The 24,187-nt window shown below is 41.5% G+C and overlaps 1 protein-coding gene across 2 annotated transcripts in view; it reads left to right on the top strand.

The window, feature by feature from the left end:
• The window catches only part of CHN2 (chimerin 2), a 265,760-nt gene that overhangs the window by 152,583 nt on the left and 88,990 nt on the right, over positions 1-24,187 (top strand). For both annotated transcript variants that reach the window (XM_081079749.1, XM_081079748.1), the window contains exons 4-6: positions 13,494-13,525; positions 17,038-17,151; positions 18,872-19,157. In XM_081079749.1, coding sequence (XP_080935875.1) covers positions 13,494-13,525; positions 17,038-17,151; positions 18,872-19,157 — 432 coding nt within the window. The remainder of the gene's footprint in view (positions 1-13,493; positions 13,526-17,037; positions 17,152-18,871; positions 19,158-24,187) is intronic.

Raw genomic sequence — 24,187 nt, 5'->3', positions numbered from 1 at the left:
TCAGGTGTGGTCAGGACCATCCATCCAGGAAAAGGGAGCAAGGGCATGGCACTGGCGCATGAGTGAGGTTTGAAGGACATGCTTCAGACTTTACTCACCTGAGTAAACATTAACTGGGAAATAATGCTGGTAATAGCAGGTTATAGTTTACCCCAGGCAAGCATGTCCCCTAGGGAAGTGTGGCCTGGCTAACTAGGCAGCAAGTCGTTTGAAAACGCGATCAGAACCTTGACTTGTCTTTCCACCAGAAAAATGTGGCCGCTGCCATCCCAGACAATCCCAGTTTTAATAGGACTACCCTAAGTGGCATTGCCTAATTACGGACTTATTGTCCGTCTTTTCATTGTAATAAGAGCTAACACCTATGGAGCCCTGGGTTAAGAGTTTTACGTCTGTTATTCTTCCCAGCAGCCCCATGGGGATTCTTATCCCTCTCGTTTTACAAGACAAAACGTGATAAGTAGCACAGGACAGACAGAGCCAGAGGCAAACCCAGAGCAAATCCAGGACTGGCTTCTAAGCCAATGATGTTCAAAACGTGGTTCCAGGACCAGCAGCTAAGGCATCACCTGGGAACTGGTCAGACATACTGATGCTCTAGCCCACCCCAGACCTCATGAATCACACACTTGGAGTTGGGGCCCTGCAATCTGGGCTTTTACAAGCCCTGTGGGTGAACCTGACACTTACTCAAGTGTGAGGACCACTGGCATAACCATTGTTCTCGCTCCCTCCGCTTTTTCTCTTAAATTTATTGGGGTGACATTGATTAAGAAGTTACATAGGTTTCAAGTGTATAATTCTGTGATACATCGTCTATATATCACAGTGTGTGCTCACTACTCAGAGTCAGTGCCCCTTCTGTCTCCAGGGATATATTTTATCCCTTCCCCCGTTCCTTCCTCCCCCCTCCCTTACCCTCTGGTAACCATCATACTGTTGTTCGTGTCTAAGAGTTTTTGTTTTTTGTCTGTCTTGTTCCTTTGCTGCTTTCAGTTTTCTATCCCACATATGAGTGAAATCATATGGGTCTCGACTTTTTCTGTCTGCCTCTGCTTTCTGTCATACTGCCTCCCCTTGGCCCTAGGGTAGCAGAATCACCTGCTTTATCTCCTGATGATGCTGTGCTAGATTTTTCATGGACTTCCTAGTAGATACCAATTCACCCCATAACTCCATAGTACTTTTTTCTAGATGTACGTCCTCCTAGATGTTCTTTTCCACTCTTTAAAAGTACTTTGCTTTCCTTCTTTGCTATGTCTAGCTTTTCTACACCTTCACGTATTGCAGAGGCCAACTATGAATCATTGCACAAGTATGGTCAGTGCTTATTTTATCCTGCTTTCCTACGCCCACCTTCCAGGTTGTTACACCTCTTAGTGTTATGTTTGCCTTACTAATTAACAAAAATACTCAGAATTCATTTTTGAGTATTGATTCATACTCATGTTTGTTCATATTCAGTGTATACTATAATGAACTCCAGTGTTTTAAGGGCATTCTCCTTATCTTGTGACTGTTCACAAATCCTTTCTAGATTTACTTCGCTTTTAATGGACCTTTGCATTAATAAAAATACCAAACGCATTATCGTTATGTCAGGAATACTTTAATTTATGTTTCTGTTTTCCAAGTGCTAGTCCCCTCCTTCAGTGTCTCGTCTGTGTGCTTTATGAGCATTTCTCAATTCAGGATTGTAGGTGACTGATTTGCGAGTAAAAGTCAGCCCAGCCCAGGTGCTCTCCTGTTCCCCCTCCTTGCCTCAGTCTACCACTCCCCTCTTCATCTCCAGGCTGACAGTGACTGAGCCACGGATCATCAGTCACCTTTGGCTGTGTCCTTGACATGACCTCTAACTACGCCGTATCTCCCTGTCTTGTTGGACAGAATAGCAAGCTTTGTGTTAGCGATCGTATCTCTTTCTTCCTCCTTATTTACATGGTCAGTATGATCTCCCCATCTACTGTGGAAGGAAATTAAGTAGCCTTGGCACACCCTGACAAAGGCACATTGGTTGCCATCCAGCATCTTGTGTCCTTCTAGGTAATTACACATTGATTATTTGATGAATTGTTCTTGTATCTCCCTGGGTATTTCTACCAAGTCTATAATTACGCTTTCCTGGGTGTCCCTTTGCTTTGTTGTGGCCCTCAGGGTTCCATGACTTCTCAAAGACCATGCTTAATGATGCTTCGGCAATAGCTTTCAATTCAAGCATGCAGATCAGATTCCTTAGTATTCAGTATTCTCAGTTGTATAACAATACAATTCAACCACTCTCTGCCTTAGTTCATTTTGATTTTTTAACTTGGCATCAGTATGTCATAGATTAAAGATTAATGAGTCTCTCCTTTCAGTTCAGTAAGAGATGGAAGGGCACGAACACAAAGAGATGATTTGACCCACCATTAACTAAAAAAGCCTTTGAGGTATTGGCAAACTCTGAGTTCTGAGCTAACTGTAAGTCATCCAGAAACTGATTTTTGAGAATAGACTCTAACATTTGTTGGTCTAGCACTGGCATTGACAAGCTATAGCCTGCTGACTACTTTGTGAATAAAGTTTTATTAGAACACAGCAGTCCTCATCCCTTTACGTATTGTCATGATTGCTTTCATGTTTCCATGGCAAGTTGAGTACTTGAGACAAGTCCTCAAAGTCTAAAGTATTTAGTATCCAGCCCTTGCCAGAAAAGGTTTGCTGACCCCTAGTCTTGCACTAGAAGTAACTTTGAAGAGTAAGTTAATGCATGTAAAGCACTCAGAACAATGCCTGGAATTTATGTATTGGAAGTATTGGTCTTTCAGTTTTACTATTTCCTGAATACTATATAAATGTTGGAGAAAAAAAGGGGCATTGTAGTCCTGTAATTTAGGATGAATTGGATTCCAAGCCATTCTTTTTTAATTAAATTTATCAGAGTGACATTGGTTGATAAAATTAAGTGTTTTGGCCTTCCTAGTAAACACATGTAAATTGATGAAAGAGGCCAAGGCATTTATAATCAGCAGGTGTTCTGTTACCCGTTTTCTCATGGCCACTTTCTCCCTGTCAGGAAAGAGTGGCACAGCACTCCATAAGCAGGGAATTAAAGGTGTGTGTGGAATCTGTTTATTTGGGAACACTAACTGAATATGTAAACCCAACTCACTTTCTTTAATTTCAGGAACAAAGCTGGTGTTACCCTCCTATTAAAAGTCCGTATGTTATTAAATTCAGATTAATGATTTGCATGCTGAAGCATTTGGGGGAAAGAGTGCTATGTCTGCAACTTACTATAAAATACATCCCCAAACAAGGTTGGATTAATGGATGGATAGAGGGATGGATGAATAAATAGATATGCCGTAAAGCAAGTATGGTAAATGTTATAGACTCTAGGTGGTGTGTACAGGGTGCTTGATGTAAGTCTTTCATTCTTTCTGCATGTATGAAAATTTTCATAACAAACTCTCAAGAAGCAAAAGCAAAGATTGTTTGTGTAAGAAGAGCAATGGCTGGATGTGCTCTGGCTCCTGGAATAAGACAAATGATCTCTTGGGTGAACAGCACCAAATGGCCAGAGGGTGTCTCAGTGTCATTGCTGCTCGAAGCACCATAATAAGGCTAGTTTGAGAATTTTTAACAAGGAATAATTTGTCAGGAAAAGAATTTGGGAGCAAGGACAAACATTAATAAGGCACTCTCACTTTTATTTATTGCCATGTTGGGCATTATTTTGGGGAGAGTGCCTGTTTCAGAAATGCTAAATTAGGTAATTTTTTTTAAAATAATAGAGAATAGGATTCTGGATCTTATGACATCATCACAATATATAGAAATGAGTACTGGACCTGAATCAGAAACTGGGTTTCAACCTTAAATGTGCCTGCCACTAGCGCTGGGTAGGACTGTAGGCAAATCAGTTTGCCACTCTGAGTTACAGCGTTCTCCTGTAGAAGAAGGACACGAAGGCATGTATTCCACCTTCATGGTGGAAGAATAAATGTAAAAGCATTCTGAGCACCATGAAGACCTCCCCAGATAATGAGTTCTGAGGTGTGGGGGCAGGAAGGAATATTACCCCAAGGCAGGGGAATTGGTTCTTGAGGGGCATGCAAAAAAAAAAAATCATACTTATTTAACGTATAAAGAGCAGATATACATATAGAACATAAACAGATATACAGTCCATCTGCAATATTAACATTCCATTGGAGGGGATGATTAGGGAGAAAGAAAACCACGTGTAAACAGGGTCCATAGGAGGCTGTGAGGCAAAAACAATTGAGAACATTTCACTGGACGGTCTTTAATTTCTACCATCTCCCATCTTTCTTTTTCTTTAAGTAGATTAATTTTATCCATCAGATAGAACACACACATTTGAATACTAATAAGGAACACTTACATTTGAAAACTCTTACATTTCTAGAAGGAGGGAGAAAAAAAATGGGGAGAAGAATGAGAATGATGGACATCCTTTGTCTTTTCCAAGATACATATAGTACCACTTAAGTCGGATAATATTAAGCTTTAAAGGAAGGAATTTACTAATAAGAATCAGGAATTAAATGAGTGTACTCTCCCAATCTTTTTCTCCCTAGAGATTTATCAGCAGCATTAGTTTTCCCCTTGGTTTGATTCTATTCCATTGGCTACTTGAAGCTCTTTGAGCCTCAGACATATTTGGAGAATTTAAAAAGGGTCCCAAGGAGAATAATGAAGATGAATTAAGGATTGGAAAATAGAGCTATTAGAAAAGGTTCAAAGAACAAGGATTATTTAGTGTGAGGAAGAGCAGGCAACCAGGTGGTACAGAGATGGCTTTAATGGTGGATACCTTATCCTATAGAGAATATTCTCAGGTTGTCAGCTGCACTGAAGGCCAAAGGAAGGGCAAAAGTGTATTTTGACACAAGGAGGGTAGAAAATAAAATATTAAGAGAAAATTTTTGTCCACGATTAAGTCCTGAATTTTGATTCTCCTGTATGGGATTTTTTTTTTTTTTTTTAATAAGGTACCGGGCTGTAGGAAGTATCAGGAGAATGGACAGGTGAATCCATCATGTTTGATTCTCCTGCCTGGTGGGAGACCAGCCAGGCAGCCTGGCCAATATGGCCTCTGTGGGATTTGGCTCGATGGGAGGAACAAGCTGTTGTACCTGGACCTGTGACTTCAGGATGCCAGAGGATGAGTACAAAGCCCTAGGCAAAGAGTGCCAAGGCAGAGACAGAACAATACACCTAATTGGGTTGTCCAAGTAATGAGGGGCTGAGGTGAGAGTTGGGAGCAAACATGTGGCACCAAGGAATCTGCCAGGGAAGATGTAGCAAAGAAAACTGGGTCAGAATGAGCTCCTAGGAAGATGATATGGGCCAGCTGGAGAGGTGAGTGCTGCCCATGGGTAGGCTTTGGGGTGTTCTTAGAAGCCTACTGTGAGAGTTGATAAAAATCCATGTAGAGGTCGTAGGAAGGTGCCCCAAGCTCCTAGGAAGGTATCCATTCTCTCCATGTTTTGGAACTGCTGTCCAAACTTCTGGTTGTGTGGAGCATGCTAAGCTTTACAGCCACCTGGTCTCTAGCCCTGGAAATTGGGATTTAATGGGAATGTCACTTAGGATTCTGTTGTGAGCGACAGAAACCAAATCTGGCTAAACGTAGCCCCCAAAAATGGGTGGTGGAGAGACAGAGGTTGGTTGGAAGGATATGAAGAAATTCTCTGGATGGAAAGAAAAGCTGAACAAGGGGCTTTGAGAAGTAGGTCATCTCTGGGACAGATGTACCTCTGGGCAGTAGAGTTTGATGGTTAGGGATAATGCAGCATGCCTTCCTGCTGTTGCTGTGTTCCTCCGTCTGTCTTCTGGAAATGGGTATGATAGATCTTACTATTGGGTACCCTGTTTCCCTGAAAGTAAGACCTAGCCAGACCATCAGCTCTAATGTGTCTTTTGGAGCAAAAATTAATATAAGGCCCTGTCTTATTTTAATATAAGACCCGGTATAATATAATATAATATAATATAATATAATATAATATAATATAATATAATATAATATAATATAATATAATACCGGGTATAATATAATACCAGGTATAATATAATTATAATATAATTATAATATAATATAATATATAATATAATATAATGTAATATATAATATAATACCGGGTTTTACATTAATTTTTGCTCCAAAAGACAGGCTGATGGTCCGGCTAGGTCTGGTTTTCGGGGAAACACAGTGCCCTGACCAAAGAATGGCCTCAATGTATAAACAGCCACGGTGTGTTTCAGAAAGTACAAGAAGTTCTGTGTTAGGAACGTAAGTAATTGGGGAATGGTAATGTGGCAGGGCAAGTCTGTGCTGAGGACGTATTCTGGATACGCAAGCAAGGCCACTTGGGGAGAGCTTGTATGCCTTTCATTTATTTAAACAGTAAATATTTATTGGGTACCTGCTGTGTTTCAGCTCTGTTCTAGACTCTGGAGATACAGCAGTAAGCAAAACACAAAAATCTCTGCCCTTGTGTAGTTTCCATTTGAATGGACAAGATGAGCAAAAGTCACACAAGCAAAATATGTAGTATCTCAGATGGTGATAAATGTAGTAGAAAAAACAATAAACCAGAGAAAAGAGATGGGATATGGCAAGGAAAGGAAGTGCCACTTTTGAGTCGGGTCATCTGGGAAGGTCCCCTAAGCTGTGGAGCTCTGAACACATGGCAGTGCGGAGCCAGTGAAGAATTTTTAGCAGGGAGTAACAGGATGACCTTTCTGTTTTCTGACCTCAGTGGGAAAGATAAATTGGAGGGTGATAAAAGTACAGCCAGGGGAACCTGTGAAAAGACTGTTTCAGTGGTCTAGGTGAATAGATAACACATTGAACCTGGAGAGAAAGAGCAATTAAGAAATTACATACAAAATGGAAAGGACTTAGTGACAGATTGCAAGTAGGTTCGGGAGAGGGGAAGGAATCTGGGACGACAATTTCTAGCTTGGGCCCTAGGTGTAGGATGCCCTGCATGGTACCAGGGATGAGGAGTAAAAGGACAGACTTCCTATAATAGTTAGCCCACGCAGGTCTCCAGAATGGACATGTCAAGAGGTTTAACAATGTGGAAATCAACCCATCTCTGACAGCAGAATCATTGTTTTCCACGAGTGCATCATCTCTGTTGTCTCCTGGACAATTTCCCTTCCTCTTGGTGTAGGAGAAGATTATGGGCTTGATGTCAATCAGGCGTTGGTTTGAATTTCATCTCCATGCTTCTGCGTGATCTTCAAGTGATGTAATCCTAGGAGCCTTTCTTTTCTCGTCTATGAAATGGGAATGTCAATCTCTGTGTGACTTGCCTGTTGGGAGAACTAAAGCACACATACTGAAGGCACCTGTTAAGTATTGACTCCTCCTCCACTCCTCCAGGGCCCTGCCCTTAGTGGGGTTCTGGGTCAGGGTCAGTAGGTCTGAACCTGGAGAACAGCACAACCAGGAACAAAGGGCTGAAGGCGGGAGGCGTGGGTATTTGTATGAGTGTGTGTTTGAGTGTCATTGCCCTTCCATTACTTTTCAAATCCAAATATAAGTAATTTGGGCAATTCACCTTCCTATTGTGTGATGCTTATTTTGTGTAGTTGCTCATACGAATGAAACCTAGGAAATGAGGACGTCAGTGAGGTACTGGACAGCCATTCAGACAATGCTTCGGCTCCCAGGATGTCCTCTGTGACCAGGGGGAGCCATGAGTAGTGAAAGTTTTGTTTCCAACCCAGCGATCAGGGCAGAATTTCCAAGCCACATGCTGGGAGGTGGGGAGTTCAAGAGCAGGATGGGATTTAAACATCAATTCACATCTATGTACTCGTATATCATGGTTGATTACTCCCAAGAAATCATTTGAATTTTTTTCTTTAGTGTTCTTTGTATATTTTAGATTGTTTACAGTTTTTTCCAAAAAGAGAGGAAGGTTCCATTAGTAATATTATTGTGATGTTAATTTGTTCCATTTTCTACTTACCTGAGCTGCTTCCCTGAGCAATTGGAGGTATTTCTGTCTTTTCTTCAAAGCGATTTTTATAAATTATCAAAACCACATATTTCTTCTTACCTTCCTTTTTACTCCATTTTACTTTATGTATTTAAGGTGTTTATTGCTTATATGCACTTTGGTTCAAAAGCATTGTTTTTTAACAACCTTTCTTGGGAAGACTCAGGAGTCCAAAGTTCTTTCTAAAGCAGGGTTTCTCAACCTCAGCACTACTGACATTTGGGATGGGATAATTGTTGTGGAGGACTGTCCTGCGTATTGAAGGTGGTTTACCAACATTCCTGGACTTACCCCACTAGAATGCACCCTCAGCCCGGTCTTGACAATCAGACTCTCTAGACATTGCTGATACCGCCTGGGGAACAAAAACACCTCACCTCCCGGTTGAGAAGCACCGTATAAGGAAAGTCTTTTATTTTTTTTATTTGTCCTCATAAATGATCACTGGTTTTAAAAATTATAATTCCTGGGAAAATCTGGGAGAAAAAAGAAGTCGGAAAACAAGACAGTAAGTGGGAACTGCATTGGTCCTAAGCTTCCCTAACCTGATGGGGTGTGTACCTGAGCACCCCTAACCTGATGGGGTGTATACCTCTGTCAGTTAGCAAACTGTTTACAGCCAGTTACTAAAAGGCCTGTCTTCTGTCCACTTACAGAACATTGCAAAGCCGTGGGTAACCTTGTAAGGATGTGTATTGCAGAAAGACAGGCCAGTAGTTTTTTTTTTTTTTTTTTTTAACACGTTCTAATTAAGACAGGAAAGAATTCACTTTGTAAGTGCCCTATCAGAATTCTGGGAGGTTTAAAGTAATGCCATGGGGGTATGGAAAAAGACCTTAAATTCCAGATAAGAAGAAACAGCAGATTTTAAAATTTGCTCAGGTTTCATTCTATACTACACTCTTTGACTGCAAGAATGTAAATTTCAATACTACTTTCATTTTCCTTCTCGTTTTCAGTAGAGAACTTTGGGTTCTAGTGAGAAGGGAATTATCTATGTGTATATTTTTTTCTGGATGAAATCACCCCAATATTGCCAATACAAATTCCTCTCAAAAGCCTTTTCTCTGCGTTAAATCTGTATCTCAGAAAATCCAGCAGTCTAGCTGCATGTGTAAAAGGTTGCTAAATTGGGTTATTAAATTATTTCTATTAAGTAAAAACTTAACATCCACCAGCTGCTGAGAGATTATAAAAGCTTTGTTTTTTCAATAATTGGAAACCTTGTTTACAGAGGACTCACAATATTCTTTAAATGTCTTTGTGTTGAATATAAAAGAACTTGTGTTTATCTAGGCAATGATAATCTGACTACAAAGCAAACTCATTTAAGGATTATGTTTCCTGTCTCTCACTGTGCAGCTGTCACCCTACTGTTTCTTTCAAGCTTTGTGATGAGAATTCTTCCTTAAAATTAGAAGAATAATTTGGAAAATAAACCAGGTAGTTTGGGAAACATCTCATTCTAAATTACAGAAAAGTAGTTGAGAGACCCAAAATATCACTGCATTTGGGCAAATTTATCCCAAGTTCTCATTGGTTACCTTATTGACAGAATTCAGTTCATGCCAAAGAGATTTTAAGGTATTCAATACTGGCAAAAAAAAAAAAAAAATCAAGGACGCTTCAGATAACCTAATATTTAACCAAAGTGTAGAAGTATGTGATAGGCATTACCATTGGTTGGTATCTACTCTAAAGAAGCCGGGAAATGCAGTAATTAAGGTTTGTACTGGGTCTGAAGCCAATTACTAGCTCTGTGACCTCAAGCCAATTATTTAGTGGCTCTCTGCAGAATAATAGCACTCACTTACCTCACAGGGTTGTTTGGAAGCTTAAATGAGATAAACATGTGGAATCCTCAGAACGGTTCCAGCCCAAAGTAGCCACTCAATAAATGGTAACCTATTACCACAGTGTTCCAAGCCTCACAGTTTTTATGTGCATTATCTCATCTAATCTTTCAAACAGCCTCATTAAAATAGTACATTTTATAACTCCAGTTTTCATGCAAAGATGAAAACGCAAAGAAGTTTAATAACCTACTCAGGGTCACACAGCAATTAAATTGACAGCGAGCTCTGCATTCATATTTTTTGCCTCACACTGCAAACACTTAATGAGCACAGGCACCCTTTGCTCTCCGAACACTTCCTATCCCAATATTTGCTATAACAACTTACAAAAAGTTGGAGCGCAGATCATTCTCCCGGTTAAAAACCTGCTCTAACAAGTTCTGTGTATAGCAGCTTCTCCGCCTTTAGTGTAGATGACTGCCCTTCGGAACGCTGAGTCTGCATTTCTGACAAGCTTCAGGACTGCTGCTGCCCCATCACCCTTTGAGTGGCAGGGCCGCTGGAAGCTGCAAGGGGGCTTCCCATATCTCAGTGTTCTCCTATGGGCCTTGTGTAGAAGCCTGTTGAACATCATATCCACATTTCTCCCCACTTTTGCCCTGAGGGGTTAGCCCCTCAGTGTTTGTGTAGGCCAAGTACCTGGTGGCACTACCAATTCAGACCCAATTTACAGAGTATCTGTCAAATCTCTGGCAATGTTATTTCATTGTTTATTTGTATTATAGTACATGCTTGGTGTAGAAGGATAATGAAATTCCTATTCAGTTCAGCAGGAGACTACAAACACACCTGATAATTACCCCACTAAGTGTTAGACAATCACATACTTGGTATTTAAATATTTCATATTATGTAGAAATTCTTATCAGATTGTTATATAGTTATTTCAAAGCACTTTAATTCTATTTAGGAAATTGGTATTTTCGATTGTGCTTTTGTCTGGATTTAAGGATCCAATAGTGTCCAGCTTGAAAAAAATGTGGGTGTTCTATGATTTTTCTAGGGTCATTTAACTTAAATTAAGCTCTTGGCTGGTTAAAAGCTTAGTGAAGTGTGGAAATAGAGACTGTGTTTAGATTCCTGTGAGCAAAAAGCTAAGGCAAAGGAAGGGGTTATTGTTTGTTTGGTTTTTATTCCAGCCATTATTTCTCTCTATAACATTAACAAGGACAGCTATATTTTCTTTAAGAGCTGCAGAGACAACAAAGGCAAGAGAGATTGAATCAGATTACTATCAAAACAGCCCCAGACCCGGGGAGCAATGATCAAATACATGACCACAGCCTCTGTCTTCACCCTCTCTTCTACCTTTCGTCTCCCCCTGCGTAGGGTGGCCAGATTTAGACAAAAAGAAGTGAAAACAGGATGCCTAGTGAAATTTGAATTTCAAATAAACAAAGAATCATATTTTAGTATATATCTCATGCACTATCTGGGATGTATTCCGTGGCCGTATTCCCTGTGTAGTTCGTCCCACACAATTCATTGCTTTTTTATTTTTTCATGGTTTTCATATGCGGTTTTCATATGCGGATTTGACCCTCAACCTCAACTGTCCCCTAGGCAGGATCTTATTGGGTGTCTCTCAAGGCACAATAAATATTGACTTCCCTATCTGGAGGGTGTATGTATGTTCGGTTTCTCAAGTGTTTTCTCCTGCTGCAAGAGCAGGACACCTCTGAGCTCCTTAACTCTTTCCTTTCACACCTGTGAGGTCATTACTTTATGAACAATGAAGGGCTTAGCACCAAGTCCTGAACACAGTAAGCGTGCAATATTATTGTTATGATTGATTGAAGAACTAAAAACAATTTGTTGTCTTCAGAGTCAATTAAATTCAACATTCATTAACTAGTTACCTGGATTCCGGGAGTTAGTAGTAAGCTCTACCATACTGTCCATCTAGGAAGTTAGATGAGTTACTCTTCCTTTAATAACCTACTCAGATAGAGGAGGGCAACAGGAGTGGAAGCTACACCTAGGTTTGTGAGCGTATGTTATGGCTTAGCCCAAAAAGTGGAAATAAAATTATCCTTCTATCTAGGGAGTCATTTCAAAAGTTGGAATACTGACTCTCAAAGAATGGAGAGAGATCTTGTCCATTATATATTATCTACTTCCATTGGCTTTTTTAGTACTAAATTTCTTCTATGGCGTGTTGGTGTTACATTCACATATCTATAGTATCATAAAGGTAAGAAAGGACTTTGAAAGCCAACAGAATGATATAAATGGCAAAATGTTCAACTCATATTAAAAAGCTTTCCAGCATGTAGAGTCACGGTACATATCAGATAACAAGGTGCCTCTTTGTACACTTTGTGCTTCTATTAATGACATTTTTTAGAGCTTCCTTTGTAAATGGTACTGAGCAGACTTCAAACCTTGAAGATTAGGAGTTATGAATGCCTCTCTTGGTTCAGTGCTTTTCAAGTGTAAAATGCACAGAAGAGTGAGCACATATTTAGAAGTATCTAGATGATTAGTTTTATGCCAGCCAGGCTTGTCAAAGGCAGGCTTGTGAATGTGGTCCAAGGATTCCTGGCTCCCCCTTCCAGAACCGTTTCCTCTAGTCCATAGCTCCCTACTGCCCACTCGGATCCTCATAACCTTTTGGAGCGTGGAGGTAGGTCAGGAAACTGCTTAGGACCTTGAAATCCCACCACTACCTACCTGTGAGCCCTGCAGAGAAAACTGCCCATTTGACTATAGACAGAAATGACTGTAAATAAAACAGCTGCAGGTTCATATTCTACTCTAGTAAATCAACATCAACTTGCTATCATACCATCAATGAAAACCCATAATGTGATGTGGCTCGACTATATTTTTAGTGACCCTGGAGTTAGACTAGAAGAACAGAGCTGGACGTGAGGATTCTTGTTAATTTCTCACCAACTCAACATGATGAACATAAGAAAACAAAGTTCTTATGAAAGTAGATTATCGTACATATGTGATAAAAATCTGATGTGATAACCCCAGGGCAGAACTTGTGATTGAAAAATCTTTTCTGGAATGCTTGTGATTTTTAGTCGAGTCGTAAATCTTGTCTTCTATATCCTGTGCCTCTGGTGTCAAGTAAATGTCAGCTCATTAGCCATTTGTCAAAAAAACAAGAATGGTAGAATATTGATTTTATCTGGAAAGAGACCAAAGTAAAGTTATTTTTTAAAATCCAGGTGTACTCCTTGTTTTTATTGTAAACACATGATGAAATAATTAGACAAAGATTGAAACAAATGCATATGTTTTATTCATGCTAAAAATACTAATTGTTTCCTTCAGGACGAAGCCTTGTAATGTCTTTATAAATTCCTTAATATTAAAATAAGCATCACTTTGTTTCCTTTGAAAATTCTTTGATTGGGTGATTGGTTTGGGATGGGGAATGAGCCTAATGATTAGACAAATATGGCATTTCTAGATCATTCCTACCTCAGATAGTGGAATGTGTTGGTTAATGTAGTTTCATGGATCTCTGATTTGTGGAATAAAAACTGTAATAAAATTACTACCAGGACTCTAGCTCTCTTTATTTGAGTAGTATTTTTATCTGACTGATTTGAATTCAAATGCATTATTAATATTTTTCTTTTTTTTAATACAGGTGGAAAACAGACCAAAATATTATGGAAGAGAGTATGTATGATGCTATTCTTTGTTTTAATAACATAATAAGTAGTCACTTCATATGTCATTTAAATATAAATATTAAAAATGTTCTAATAGAGAGTCGTCATCAATGTCCATTGTGCAAGGGTTTAATAATAATGATAAATGCAATTGTATTGAGCTTCTTTATAAGACTCAGGTGTTTGATTCTGTTAATATGGGAAGGAAGGGATCTCCTGCTGCATTTCTCCCCACAAAAGCAAGCACTGAGAGCCTGGCAACTATTTGAAACTTAAGGCAGTATTTTCCATAATTGAGGCTCTGTTAGTATTTTATTTCACTTTCTGTCTCAGGACTAGGTAAACATGTAGTATGTCAACGTTCGTAAACTGTAGCTGAACTCTTTCCCTTCACGTACCTCAGTAAATGCAATACTCAGGAAAGTCATCCCTACGTCTCTGCAACCTCAGAAAATCAAAAGGATCATTTCTCTTGACTTGGCTATATTAGCTAAATTGCCTTCATACCGTAACTCTTATTTCCCTCCTCTCCATTTTCCTCTTATTTTTACTCTTGGTTTGCTTGACTTTCTCAGAAACCTACAGCAAAGCAAACATTCATTGTTATTCACAGTCTTTGAGGCTGTGGTCTAGAGAACAGCTTACACAGGGCAGGCAAGACAATCTGAGTGGCCGGCCGCAGATATCAAATCCCTTTTCTTCCCACGTCCAACCTGGAGGCCTTAGGAGGCAAAGTCTCTTTCAATTCCACCTCCCAAGGTACCCCGACCAATCCAAAACCTTCCACCTCTATTCCCTTACCCATCAGAGCCTCATCTTCATGATTAATGACCCTCTTATTTGTCCCAGCCCCCACCACCACTTCCTAATTGCCACGGCTGCATTTCTGAACCTTCCTTCTCGACCTTGGGAGTCCAGCCAGCGCCTCTGGAATAGCTGTCTGTGAACACTGGCTTCCCCTCTCAGACATCCCCTTGTCCCTAACGTCTAACCTAGTTAGTTGCAGCCTTTTTTTCCTTCAATATGCTGATTTGGATTTTACTCACAGAGAGTACAATTAATAAAACAAGAGAAAATGAAAACCTATCATATACTTCTCAAATGGAACACAGTTGTACGTGAATTTCCCAAAAGAACTCCATTTCTTGGGCAGTTTCTTTTTTGCGTAAAAGTTTTGTTGAGTAACCTTCTCCTTCTCATCCTTTGACCCCCAAACCACGTAAACCCCATAGTGAGAGGAGACCCAGGAAACACTTTTGTAACCACAGAAAAGGAACATTGCTCTATTAGAGGGAAGTTTGCTTCAAAACTTCAGATTCTGGGTTTCCCTTTCTTTTTTCAAAGTGAAATGTTTTTTGTTCATTCAAAAAGTAATACATTCTCTATTCAGGAAATATGTAGGTATATTTTTTCCTGGGAGGAATCACAGAAAACTGTTGACAGGAAAGAGAATTTTTACTTCTGTACTGTTTACATTTTTATTTCTTGTGTGTCTTTAACTTGTGGCTCTTTCACACTGTGCATAGATATTATTTATGTTCTAAAACATTAATAAATAAATAGCTGTAATTTGGGAAAATTAGGAGATAGAGGAGTATAGGAGGTGAAAATCACCTATTACTCCACCATGAGAGAACGTGGTTAACTTTTTCTTTTTATCCCTTCCTTCAGGCATGCTTTCTTTTCACAAAGTTGGGCTCATAAGATGTACACGTCATGGATATTTTAAAATCCATGCATAAAGGGGATGATGAGCCACAGACTGGGTCTTTAGATTCACAAAATTGTAATTCTCTTTTTTCAAAACAGTGAAATTTAATTTGATTCCCCACACTCTCCATCGGCTGCTTCCCTTCACATAAACGTGTCAATTCAAGGGAGTTAAATTTTACTGCTTTCAGGTTAACTGCCTCTTGGGATACTCCTGTTCCCTCCAGAGTGACCTAGGCAGGGGTATCAGGTCCCTCTTCTGTGTGTGCCTCATCCCACTGTGGTCACCCCCTGCCCTGAGTTGGCCCACAATCAGGTCGTGTCCTGGATCCCCCCAGCCTCAAACCTCTTGTGGCATCAGCTTTTGTCATTTTTAACACCTGTGTGGGAAACTGTCTGATGCCTGATGACCCTCCTCTCTCCCCCTCACTCTTTCTTCCCCTCTCTTCCTATCTGTCTCTCTCTCTCTCCCTCTCCCTCCCGCCCTCTCTCCTTCCCTTTCTTTCTCTCCCTCTCCCACTCTTTCTTCCTTCTCTCCCTCTCCCCCACTGGCCCCATATCAGGTCACTTTGACCAGGCCATCTGTCTAGCCCTCCCTGCCCCAAGCTCAGGCCGTATAGGAGACTTCTCCAGAAGGCTTGTAGGGTCCAATTGCAACATTGACAAAGCCCCAAATATCTCTGCTCAGCTTCAGGACCGGACCCCCATAAACTGACCCACATGTGCCAATTCCAAGGGTGCTCTGCAGGACCCACTTGGACCCACTGAATCTGGATTCTACCAAAATCCCTCCAAATCTCTCCTGAGAGAACTGGGGACACTGGTCACCTTTGGGACAGGAGGGTTGCTCTTATGTCACAGTACATTCATCCTCACTTCAGAAAAGTTCTGCTCCAATATTTTTAAATTTAACACCCAAAAATGGGAAGTTAGAAAATGCCTCTCTCCCAAGCTCCCACTGCCTCAGACTTTTGAGAGTCGATTTTGGAACGCAAAGTCACAGCCTCTGGCCCTGCTCCCCTAGGACTGAAGCTTCTAAGATTATGAGGTCTCCCTGTTAAGGCTGGAAGGGAATTAGGAAATAAATATCGTGATAGGCATTTTTTTCAAAAATGTTATCCAGCTACATTTGTCCTCTAACTTAACCTTTGCATTCCTGGGTGGTGGCATGCTGGGGGGGGCAAGGGAGGAGGGAAGGGACATGGTGTCTACTCAACATCCCTGTCTCCCCTCCCTCTTCCAGGAAGGAACATTTTTCAAACATATCCCTAAGCTATTGCTCTCAAAATTTAAAGAAATAGAAGAATGTTGACAATAGCTGGCTGTTCTTTCCAGGGAATGAGCCTCTAGAATTAACACCCACACCCGAAGTAAGCAGGTTGATAATCAATAAGTGTTCATTTGCAATCAGGATAATACATAGTTCTCTGGGTTTGAGCAGAGAGTGAAATTGGTAATTGCTTTTTGTTATTCCCCGTGGTTAACAGAAAGGCTTTTGGTTTCAAGCTTAATTTTTCAGCTTGCAAGCAAAGACAATAGCAGAAAGCCAGGTGGACGGTGTATTCTTCATTTCGTTTTGCTTCTTGAATGCTTGTCTGTCAGGGTGCATGCTAAGCGCCGGTCCCAAGTCCATCTTTAAGATGTACAGCAGTCACTCCCCATTTCATCTAAGTGCAGCGGGAGGGGGAGAGGGCGAAGGTTCCTAGATTCTAGGAAAAGATGGCCCCGCCATCTTTTTTAGCCAGCTCTTTGTGGTCCATGCTTTGTATGTGGTCTGTTCAGAACAGTGATGGTCTCCTCTGTCCTCAGGTTTCATGGGATCATCTCCCGGGAGCAGGCAGATGCGCTTCTCGGATGCGTGGAGGGCGCCTACATTCTTAGAGAAAGCCAGCGTCAGCCGGGATGCTACACGTTAGCTCTCAGGTGAGCTTCATTTCATTCATTCCTGCCTTACCAGTGACTTGGCCGATTTTCAGTTGCTGTAAAATATACATAGCATGAAATTTACCATTTTAGCCATGTTTAAATGTACAATTTGGTGGTGTTAGGTACTTTCTCAATGCTGTGCAAGCATCTCCACCATCCATGTCTGGGACTTTTTCATCATCCCAAACAGAAACTGAATTGTGATGAAAATCAATGCCCCTTTATTTTCACTTGGCTTACAAAATACCAGCAATATATCAGAGGCTTATACATTTCCTGGCCCCAGATGTTAGCACTGGGATGGACACTGAGGCTCTGGTTGTACACACACAGTAATTGAAGAATTATCTGGAAAGTTAGTGCTCCTCTAGCCACTTCTGCCTGAAACATCGAGCCGTCTGAGGGAGAAAAGCCTCGGCCTCATTTGGTCCCCTCAGCAGTTCCTGGTCGAGTCTTCACCTCACCGTGTATGTGTGTCTGGACAGATGTGCAGTTTGTCCACGAAGTTCTCTGAGCGGGTGACAGTGACCAAAAAAAACAAAAAACCCATGCCAGGGAGCCATCAGAGCCAAGTTCTGCCTTTTACAACAAGTGTGGAAAATCAGAGCACCCGAAAGGTATTGCATTTGTTGCACTATTCTAACAGTGCTCAAGTATTGTATGTCATTTGACCCTCACAACAATCCTGTAAGGTTTGGGGGAAGGTATCCCATTTCAGAATCAGATTGTCTTCCAAAAGTTCGTGTGGTGAACTTTTTGGAATTGGGAAGACCTTTCTTCATAGAAGGAATGGTCTCTCTGGAAACACTTTCCAGGCCAGCCCGCAAAGGTTTGTTCCACGCACCATCTCGATACTGTGTCTGTGGAAAGATTCTTTCCCAGCAGCAGCTGGGGACAGTTAGAACACATCTTATGTGATATCACCATGAGGAAGCATTTCAGAAGCTATTGAGTGCTCTGGGTTCACACAGTATTTGCCTGTCTTCCCAGCACCCCCGCAGTGGAGCTGGCAGTCCCAGTGGGGAACCAAGCAGGATCTATGAGATACAAGAGAAAGGCCAAGTACGACAGGGACCCGATGCTGTAAGTTAGATTTCAGGGAGACTAGCAGTGATGGCTCAAGCGAGGAGCTTCGCACAGCTCCCCTCATTTCCCTTCAGCTGGACTGGCTGCGGTGGAAGGAGTGAGGTGCTTTCTCAGCGGTCAAAGCTGTAATAAGAACTGAATGTCAGCAGCGGTGGTAGCTTCCCTTATAGAGGTAATTGCCCTGTTTAGGGAGTGGCAAGGGGTGTGAGTAGTTCCCATTAAGGAAGTTTATAAATATGAGGATCTATTTGTAAATCAGGTGCTACCCTCTCATGTACAAATGAGAATGATAAAGTGGGTCACCCAGTGCCTTAGTGATCTCTGGGATCAAATGATGCCAGGTGACAAGCTAGGGTTAAATCCCATTTCTGCCTCTTTCCAAGGGTATAGCATCAAGCCAGTACCCCAGCTCTTCAGGTCTCAGTTTCCTGAGCTATAAAACAGGGATAAAAATTGTGCTTGTCTCAGAGGGTCTCTATGATAACTCTGAGGAGTTATTGGGGGGGAGGGGGAACATGTCAAGTGCTTTTAGCCTGGTGTACAGTAACGTATTCAAAGTAATGTTGGCTGTTATTGTTATTCTCTGGTCTTATTTCTGACACTGTTGTGATGTCTCATTCTCTCGTGGCAGGTTCGGAAACCAGACCTTAAACTACAGGCTCTTCTACGATGGAAAACACTTTGTGGGCGAGAAGAGGTTTGAATCGATTCACGATCTGGTCACAGATGGCTTGATAACACTGTACATAGAAACAAAAGCCTCCGAATACATTTCCAAAATGACAACAAACCCCATTTATGAACACATTGGATATGCCACTTTACTCAGAGAAAAAGTATCCAGAAGGCTAAGCAGGTCTAAAAACGAATCAAGGAAAACAAGCGTCACAAGTGAAGAACACACCACAGTGGAAAAGGTAGGCTACCTATGTGGCATAAAGAGTCTCTGTTTCTAATCTGTTTCTAATGCTGAAAAACCAGGTGATGAATTATATAGGTGATTTGCCAGCATGGTGGAGGAGATCCAGCCCCACCCTAAGAAATTAGAATTTTAGTGCTAAAAGGAACCTCGGAAACCTCCCATTTCATCCCCTCATTTTACTGACAAGGACACTGAGACCCAGAGAGGTTCACTGCTTTGCCCACTCATACAGTCAGAGCCAAACTTCCACAAATAATTATCTGTGAGCTTACTTGGAATTTGAAAGAAAATTAAAAAAAAAACTCCATTCATGTTTTATGATGAAAACAGTCACTTGTTTTTCATTGCCATTTGAGGTGTCTCTGGCTCCATCTCGATTTGCAGCCAGCTGGCCAGACACATGCTATTTGTATTTGTTTGTCTTCGGACCGGATGACCAGGTAACCAACCATGCGTGATCTGCAGGTCAGCCGTCTCTTGAAGGCGGTCTTACCTAGATAACAGATTTTACTGACAGAGATGGGCATCTTATCAGTGATGATGGCTATCTGTGGGAGACTTGGAAAGACAGACTGTCTTTTGCCTGAAAGAGTGATTATGCCTTGCCGAGGATTAAAAGCCCCTACCTGAAGTGAGCGTTGAAGCTGGAGGGGTCGTGGCAGGACAAGGCGAGGGAGCTCTGATTTTCCTCTCCAGTAAATTGCTGTTTATTTGAAAGACGCCACCACAGTTTGCCAGCAGATTTTTTGGATGTGCCCCTTAAGGAACCATCTGCTTTGCCTGGTCCTATCGGTTTCCCACTGAAAGAAAGTGACAGCCAGCCACGCCACTCAGACCTCACCATGTCTGTGCTCAGCACAGCTTCTAAGGCAAGCTGGGACTGGGACAGGACAGATATAAATAAGCGGGGCAGAACCTCAACCACTGCTCCTTCTGGTGGTTGCTAATCCTTAATTAAACCGTAACGGTGGCTCCACCTCTCCCCATTGTCCAGTCTTAGCGGAAAGCAAAGGAACCTCAGGTGGACGTGATTGGGCTTTGGCTTTGGCAATGGGGACACACCAGAAAGCACTGAAATGGGGAGGGGCAGAGGGGGACAGCAGTCCTGTTGGCACACAGGGAGATGATTTTAATTGATTTGCTAATTGAGTTTTAGAGCCTAGGAGAACCTTCCCCAGAATCACATCAGCTGAGCAGCTGGCCCATGAAAAAATCATTTGCCATTTTTCTTTTTATAACTCCAGTGTCTCCAAAGCACCTGTTTATTCTTTTACAAATAATTGATTTGGGAAATGGTGAGGGTTTCTGATTGTTTACCTTATAACAAAAGAGAGAGCACTTGAATCCCAACTCTCAGAGTTTGTTCGGGTCCAAGCGAGAGCCATTCCTCGGTCTGTTTGCAAAATGTGTTCAAAAGTAATTTAGAATAGAAAATCTGGAAGCTGACCTTCCTGGCCATGACAAATCAGAAGATGAATTGTAAAATAAATCTCTGAAGCAGTGTTTATATTTCTGAATCAGAGAGTAATGCCACCAAAAAGCAATCTGTTCCAACTGCAGGCTATCCGCACTAGAACATCTGCAGGAAAAGACATGAGTAGGAAGTGTGTCTCTTGTGTATTTGGGAGGAGAGTTTAGATCCTGAGTATTGAAAGTGTTATTTCTAGATCCCTGTTCTCCGCCTAGAGGGAAGTTTGGTCAATAGAAGCCTATATCTCTAAGATGATATTCCCATAAGGAAATTTGTGTGACAAAACATGTCCTTTACTATCGATTATTTTGTATTTATTTATTAAAATTAAGTTTGGAGGAAATTAATAATAAAAGTAATAATCCCTTTGAATGAGCCATCGGGTGCACTTTTACCTTTTTAGGAAAAGGTAAAGAAAATGTTGAAGGAAGACGTCCAAACTCAGTGAAGGGTTTGATGGACAGGTGTCGGTGGTGTGGATTTCTGGGACACTAATGATGCCATGTTTGGCTTTCCTGGGGGACGCACTGCACACTGGGTCTGTTCACTTGCTGAGGGTCACTCATTTTATTAGTGGTTTGTTAAGTAAGTTGATACACATACCTCCATTTCTATCTGGTCTATATTGACAGGTGGAATTATTAAAAGTCTCAGTCTTGCCAGAAATTCTATTTCCCTTAAGGGCAGGTCAGTGGACTGTTGCCATGGAGGCAGTGACTAGAAAAGAGGTGACAGGAACTTGAATGGATAAACTGAGAAGTGCCTGGGGTACCTGTCTGCTTCGGTAATGGCGCACCTTGAAGGATTTAATGAGGGATATGGGTAGATTTCCGAGTATTTCTCAAATCTAGACAGCCCAGCATTTCATTTTCCAGAGTACTTAAACTCTGTTTGCCCATTTATTTTATTGATCGTTTTCAGATGAATCCAGAGAGACTATATTACCTGTAAATCTGAGAGTATTAACAGTGTTAATTGGCAAAAAAAAGTTATTACCTACCCCATTGGATTTGAGTGGTTTTCTGTCAAGGTGGTTAGCAGTGAACTTGATTTTAATAACTGCAGATGAGGTGGAGAGATGGGGAAGATGCAAAAAAAAAAAAGTTGTGGTAGTTAGCCAATAGCAATCTGTTTTCCTTTCTGATTCTTTATATAATTGGTTTTAAAAACACGAGGACATATAAGGGCCACCCTGTGATGCATTTAGTTCAAATGGTCATCCCCAGTGTATTTTCTTTTATGAAATTTATTTCAGAATTTATTCCGTAGATGGATTATCTACTGACCTCCCAAAATAGCACTGAAAGCAATATAAGAATAACAGGATTTAACATTGGCTCAGACATTTGTAGTTCACAAACACGTTTCACCTATGTGGAATAATTTCCCATTTTGTGCTCAGAACAGCTTTGCAAGGTACATAGGGCAGGAATCATTATCCTCACTTTATTGAAAATGTCACAGTGGCAGGGTGAGAAATCAAACTCAGGCTTTTTTACTCACATGTTCAGAGCTTCTTAAACCTATGGAATGGCTGAGCCACATTCTGTTCTGGTTGCCCTTACTGCTTTAACCAAACAGCCTTCTACTGACCATCCTAAGTCAACTGGTGCTAAACACCACTCCATAGTTACATGCTCTGTTTTTGAAAATACTCTGCTGTTACTAGCTATAATAACTACATTTTGTCATGTAAAGGATACTCGACTAAATCAAAACACGTGACAGCGATGTTGTCAACAGCACATGTTTATTAACTAAATCTGATTTGCCGTATTAAATTGCATTTCTGCTTTGCTGGAGAAAAACCATCTTCACCCTTGATATAATAAAAGCACATTTAATAATATATTATATCTTACCCATTTATTCATTTCACTGGTATTTATAATAGCAAAAGTTAGAAAACAACCTAAATGCCCATCAGTTGGGGACTGCTTAGGTGAATGATGGAACCTCCAGATAAAGGAATAGCATGTGACTACAGAAAAGAATGAGGAAACTCATGTGGGCTGATATGGAAAGAGGACTGGAGTTATCATATGCAAAAGCAACTTGCAATATAGTGTGTGTAGTATGGTTTCATTTGTGTAAACCAGGGGGGATAAAAAGATTTTACATATTTTATTTTTTTTTGGCAAAACCATAAATGATCCATTGAAGAATGCAAGAGCTAGTATCATTGGTTACCTGTGGGAGGGGAAGGGGGTGTCTGCGTGGTAAGTGTGAGAAGGAGACTCTCCCGTGCTACTATTTCATACCCTTTGAATTTTGAACCAGGATAAATACAGTATCCTATTCCAAAATTAAGTAAGAAGAAATAATGCATTATGTCTTAAGTTCACATATGGTGAAGCAAACCCTGAGTAAAACATCTTCCCTGCTCACACATACACAGAGAGAGCGTGCAGTTCCAAACCTCTGGACCCAAGCTGTTTTTCTCCTCCCTTCTCACTGGCCCCCTTCCCCATCCTGATAGCTCCCTTCTTTCATTTCTCCCTTGGATCGTTAACAAAGAGTCTGTGTCTGGCAGCCTTTTACTAAAGGTGGAAGAAGATAATTAGAGCATAGGACCAAAATCACCAAATAAAGAATGCAATGACTTCCCCTGGAAATGGGTTGGCTGTTTCCTCCCTGGCATTGCCCCCCTCCCACTCATGTACCCCTCAGCTGCGCTCCCCCATTTTCCACGCCCCTCCACCCCACCCTGCCCACCTCTTCTTTCTTAAGCTGCCCAGAATCCCCTTGCTTTCCTATGGCAGCAAGGAAGCCTCTCAGGTTTGTGCTTGCCTTACTGTAAAACCAGGGACTTGACCTTTTCTTTTCTGGACTGAAGGGCTTTGAGTCCAGTTGGGATGTCCTCATTTACAGAAAAATGATTTCAGGGAGAAATGATCTTTCCCCACCCCACCATGTTGTTGTTGTTTTGTTTTTAAATCATTATTTTCTTTACATCCAGGGTGATCCTTTTTACTTCATTGTTTCCACCATATGAACCCACTGGCCTGCCATAGAGCTTTGCCTAATCACGACATTCCTTTTTCTCCATTGCCTTGGAGCAGGAGGGGCGCCTCAGCAGTGGGTTCAGCTCAGACAGAGTGGTTGCCCCCGCAAGGCCCGTGATGGCACCCCATGGCTGGTGCCCCTTGGTGACTGTTCACTCATCAGAGTATTGCTCTTGCCGTTAGTGTTTTCACCTTGGAAACATTCTGATTGACTTTGTCTAGAGAACAAAGTTCAAGCTCCTCAGTAGGACATTAGCAGCCTGTCTGAGCCTGGGCTCCCCCTGAAGCAGAGCCTGAGACAAGGGCTTGGTGTGTGGATCATTTGGGAAGGCGTCCCAGGGAGCAGGAGGGAAAGGTGGGCCGAGCAGCCAGTAGAAATGCATGTTCTTGAGGGAGCCATGTGAATTGCTCCTAAGAGGAACTGAAGGTGGTGAGGGGGTCTGGGGGGAGGGAACTTATCTACCACCTCCTGTCCTCTATTGGCTGAGGGGTGCTTTGTGAGCCGTTAAATCCTTCCCACGCTAGGCTGTGCATGCAGAGAGCCAGGTG

Source organism: Rhinolophus hipposideros (assembly GCF_964194185.1).
Source record: "Rhinolophus hipposideros genome assembly, chromosome: 18".
NCBI classification, from domain to species: domain Eukaryota; kingdom Metazoa; phylum Chordata; class Mammalia; order Chiroptera; family Rhinolophidae; genus Rhinolophus; species Rhinolophus hipposideros.
This window is presented reverse-complemented; position numbering and strand designations above follow the sequence as displayed.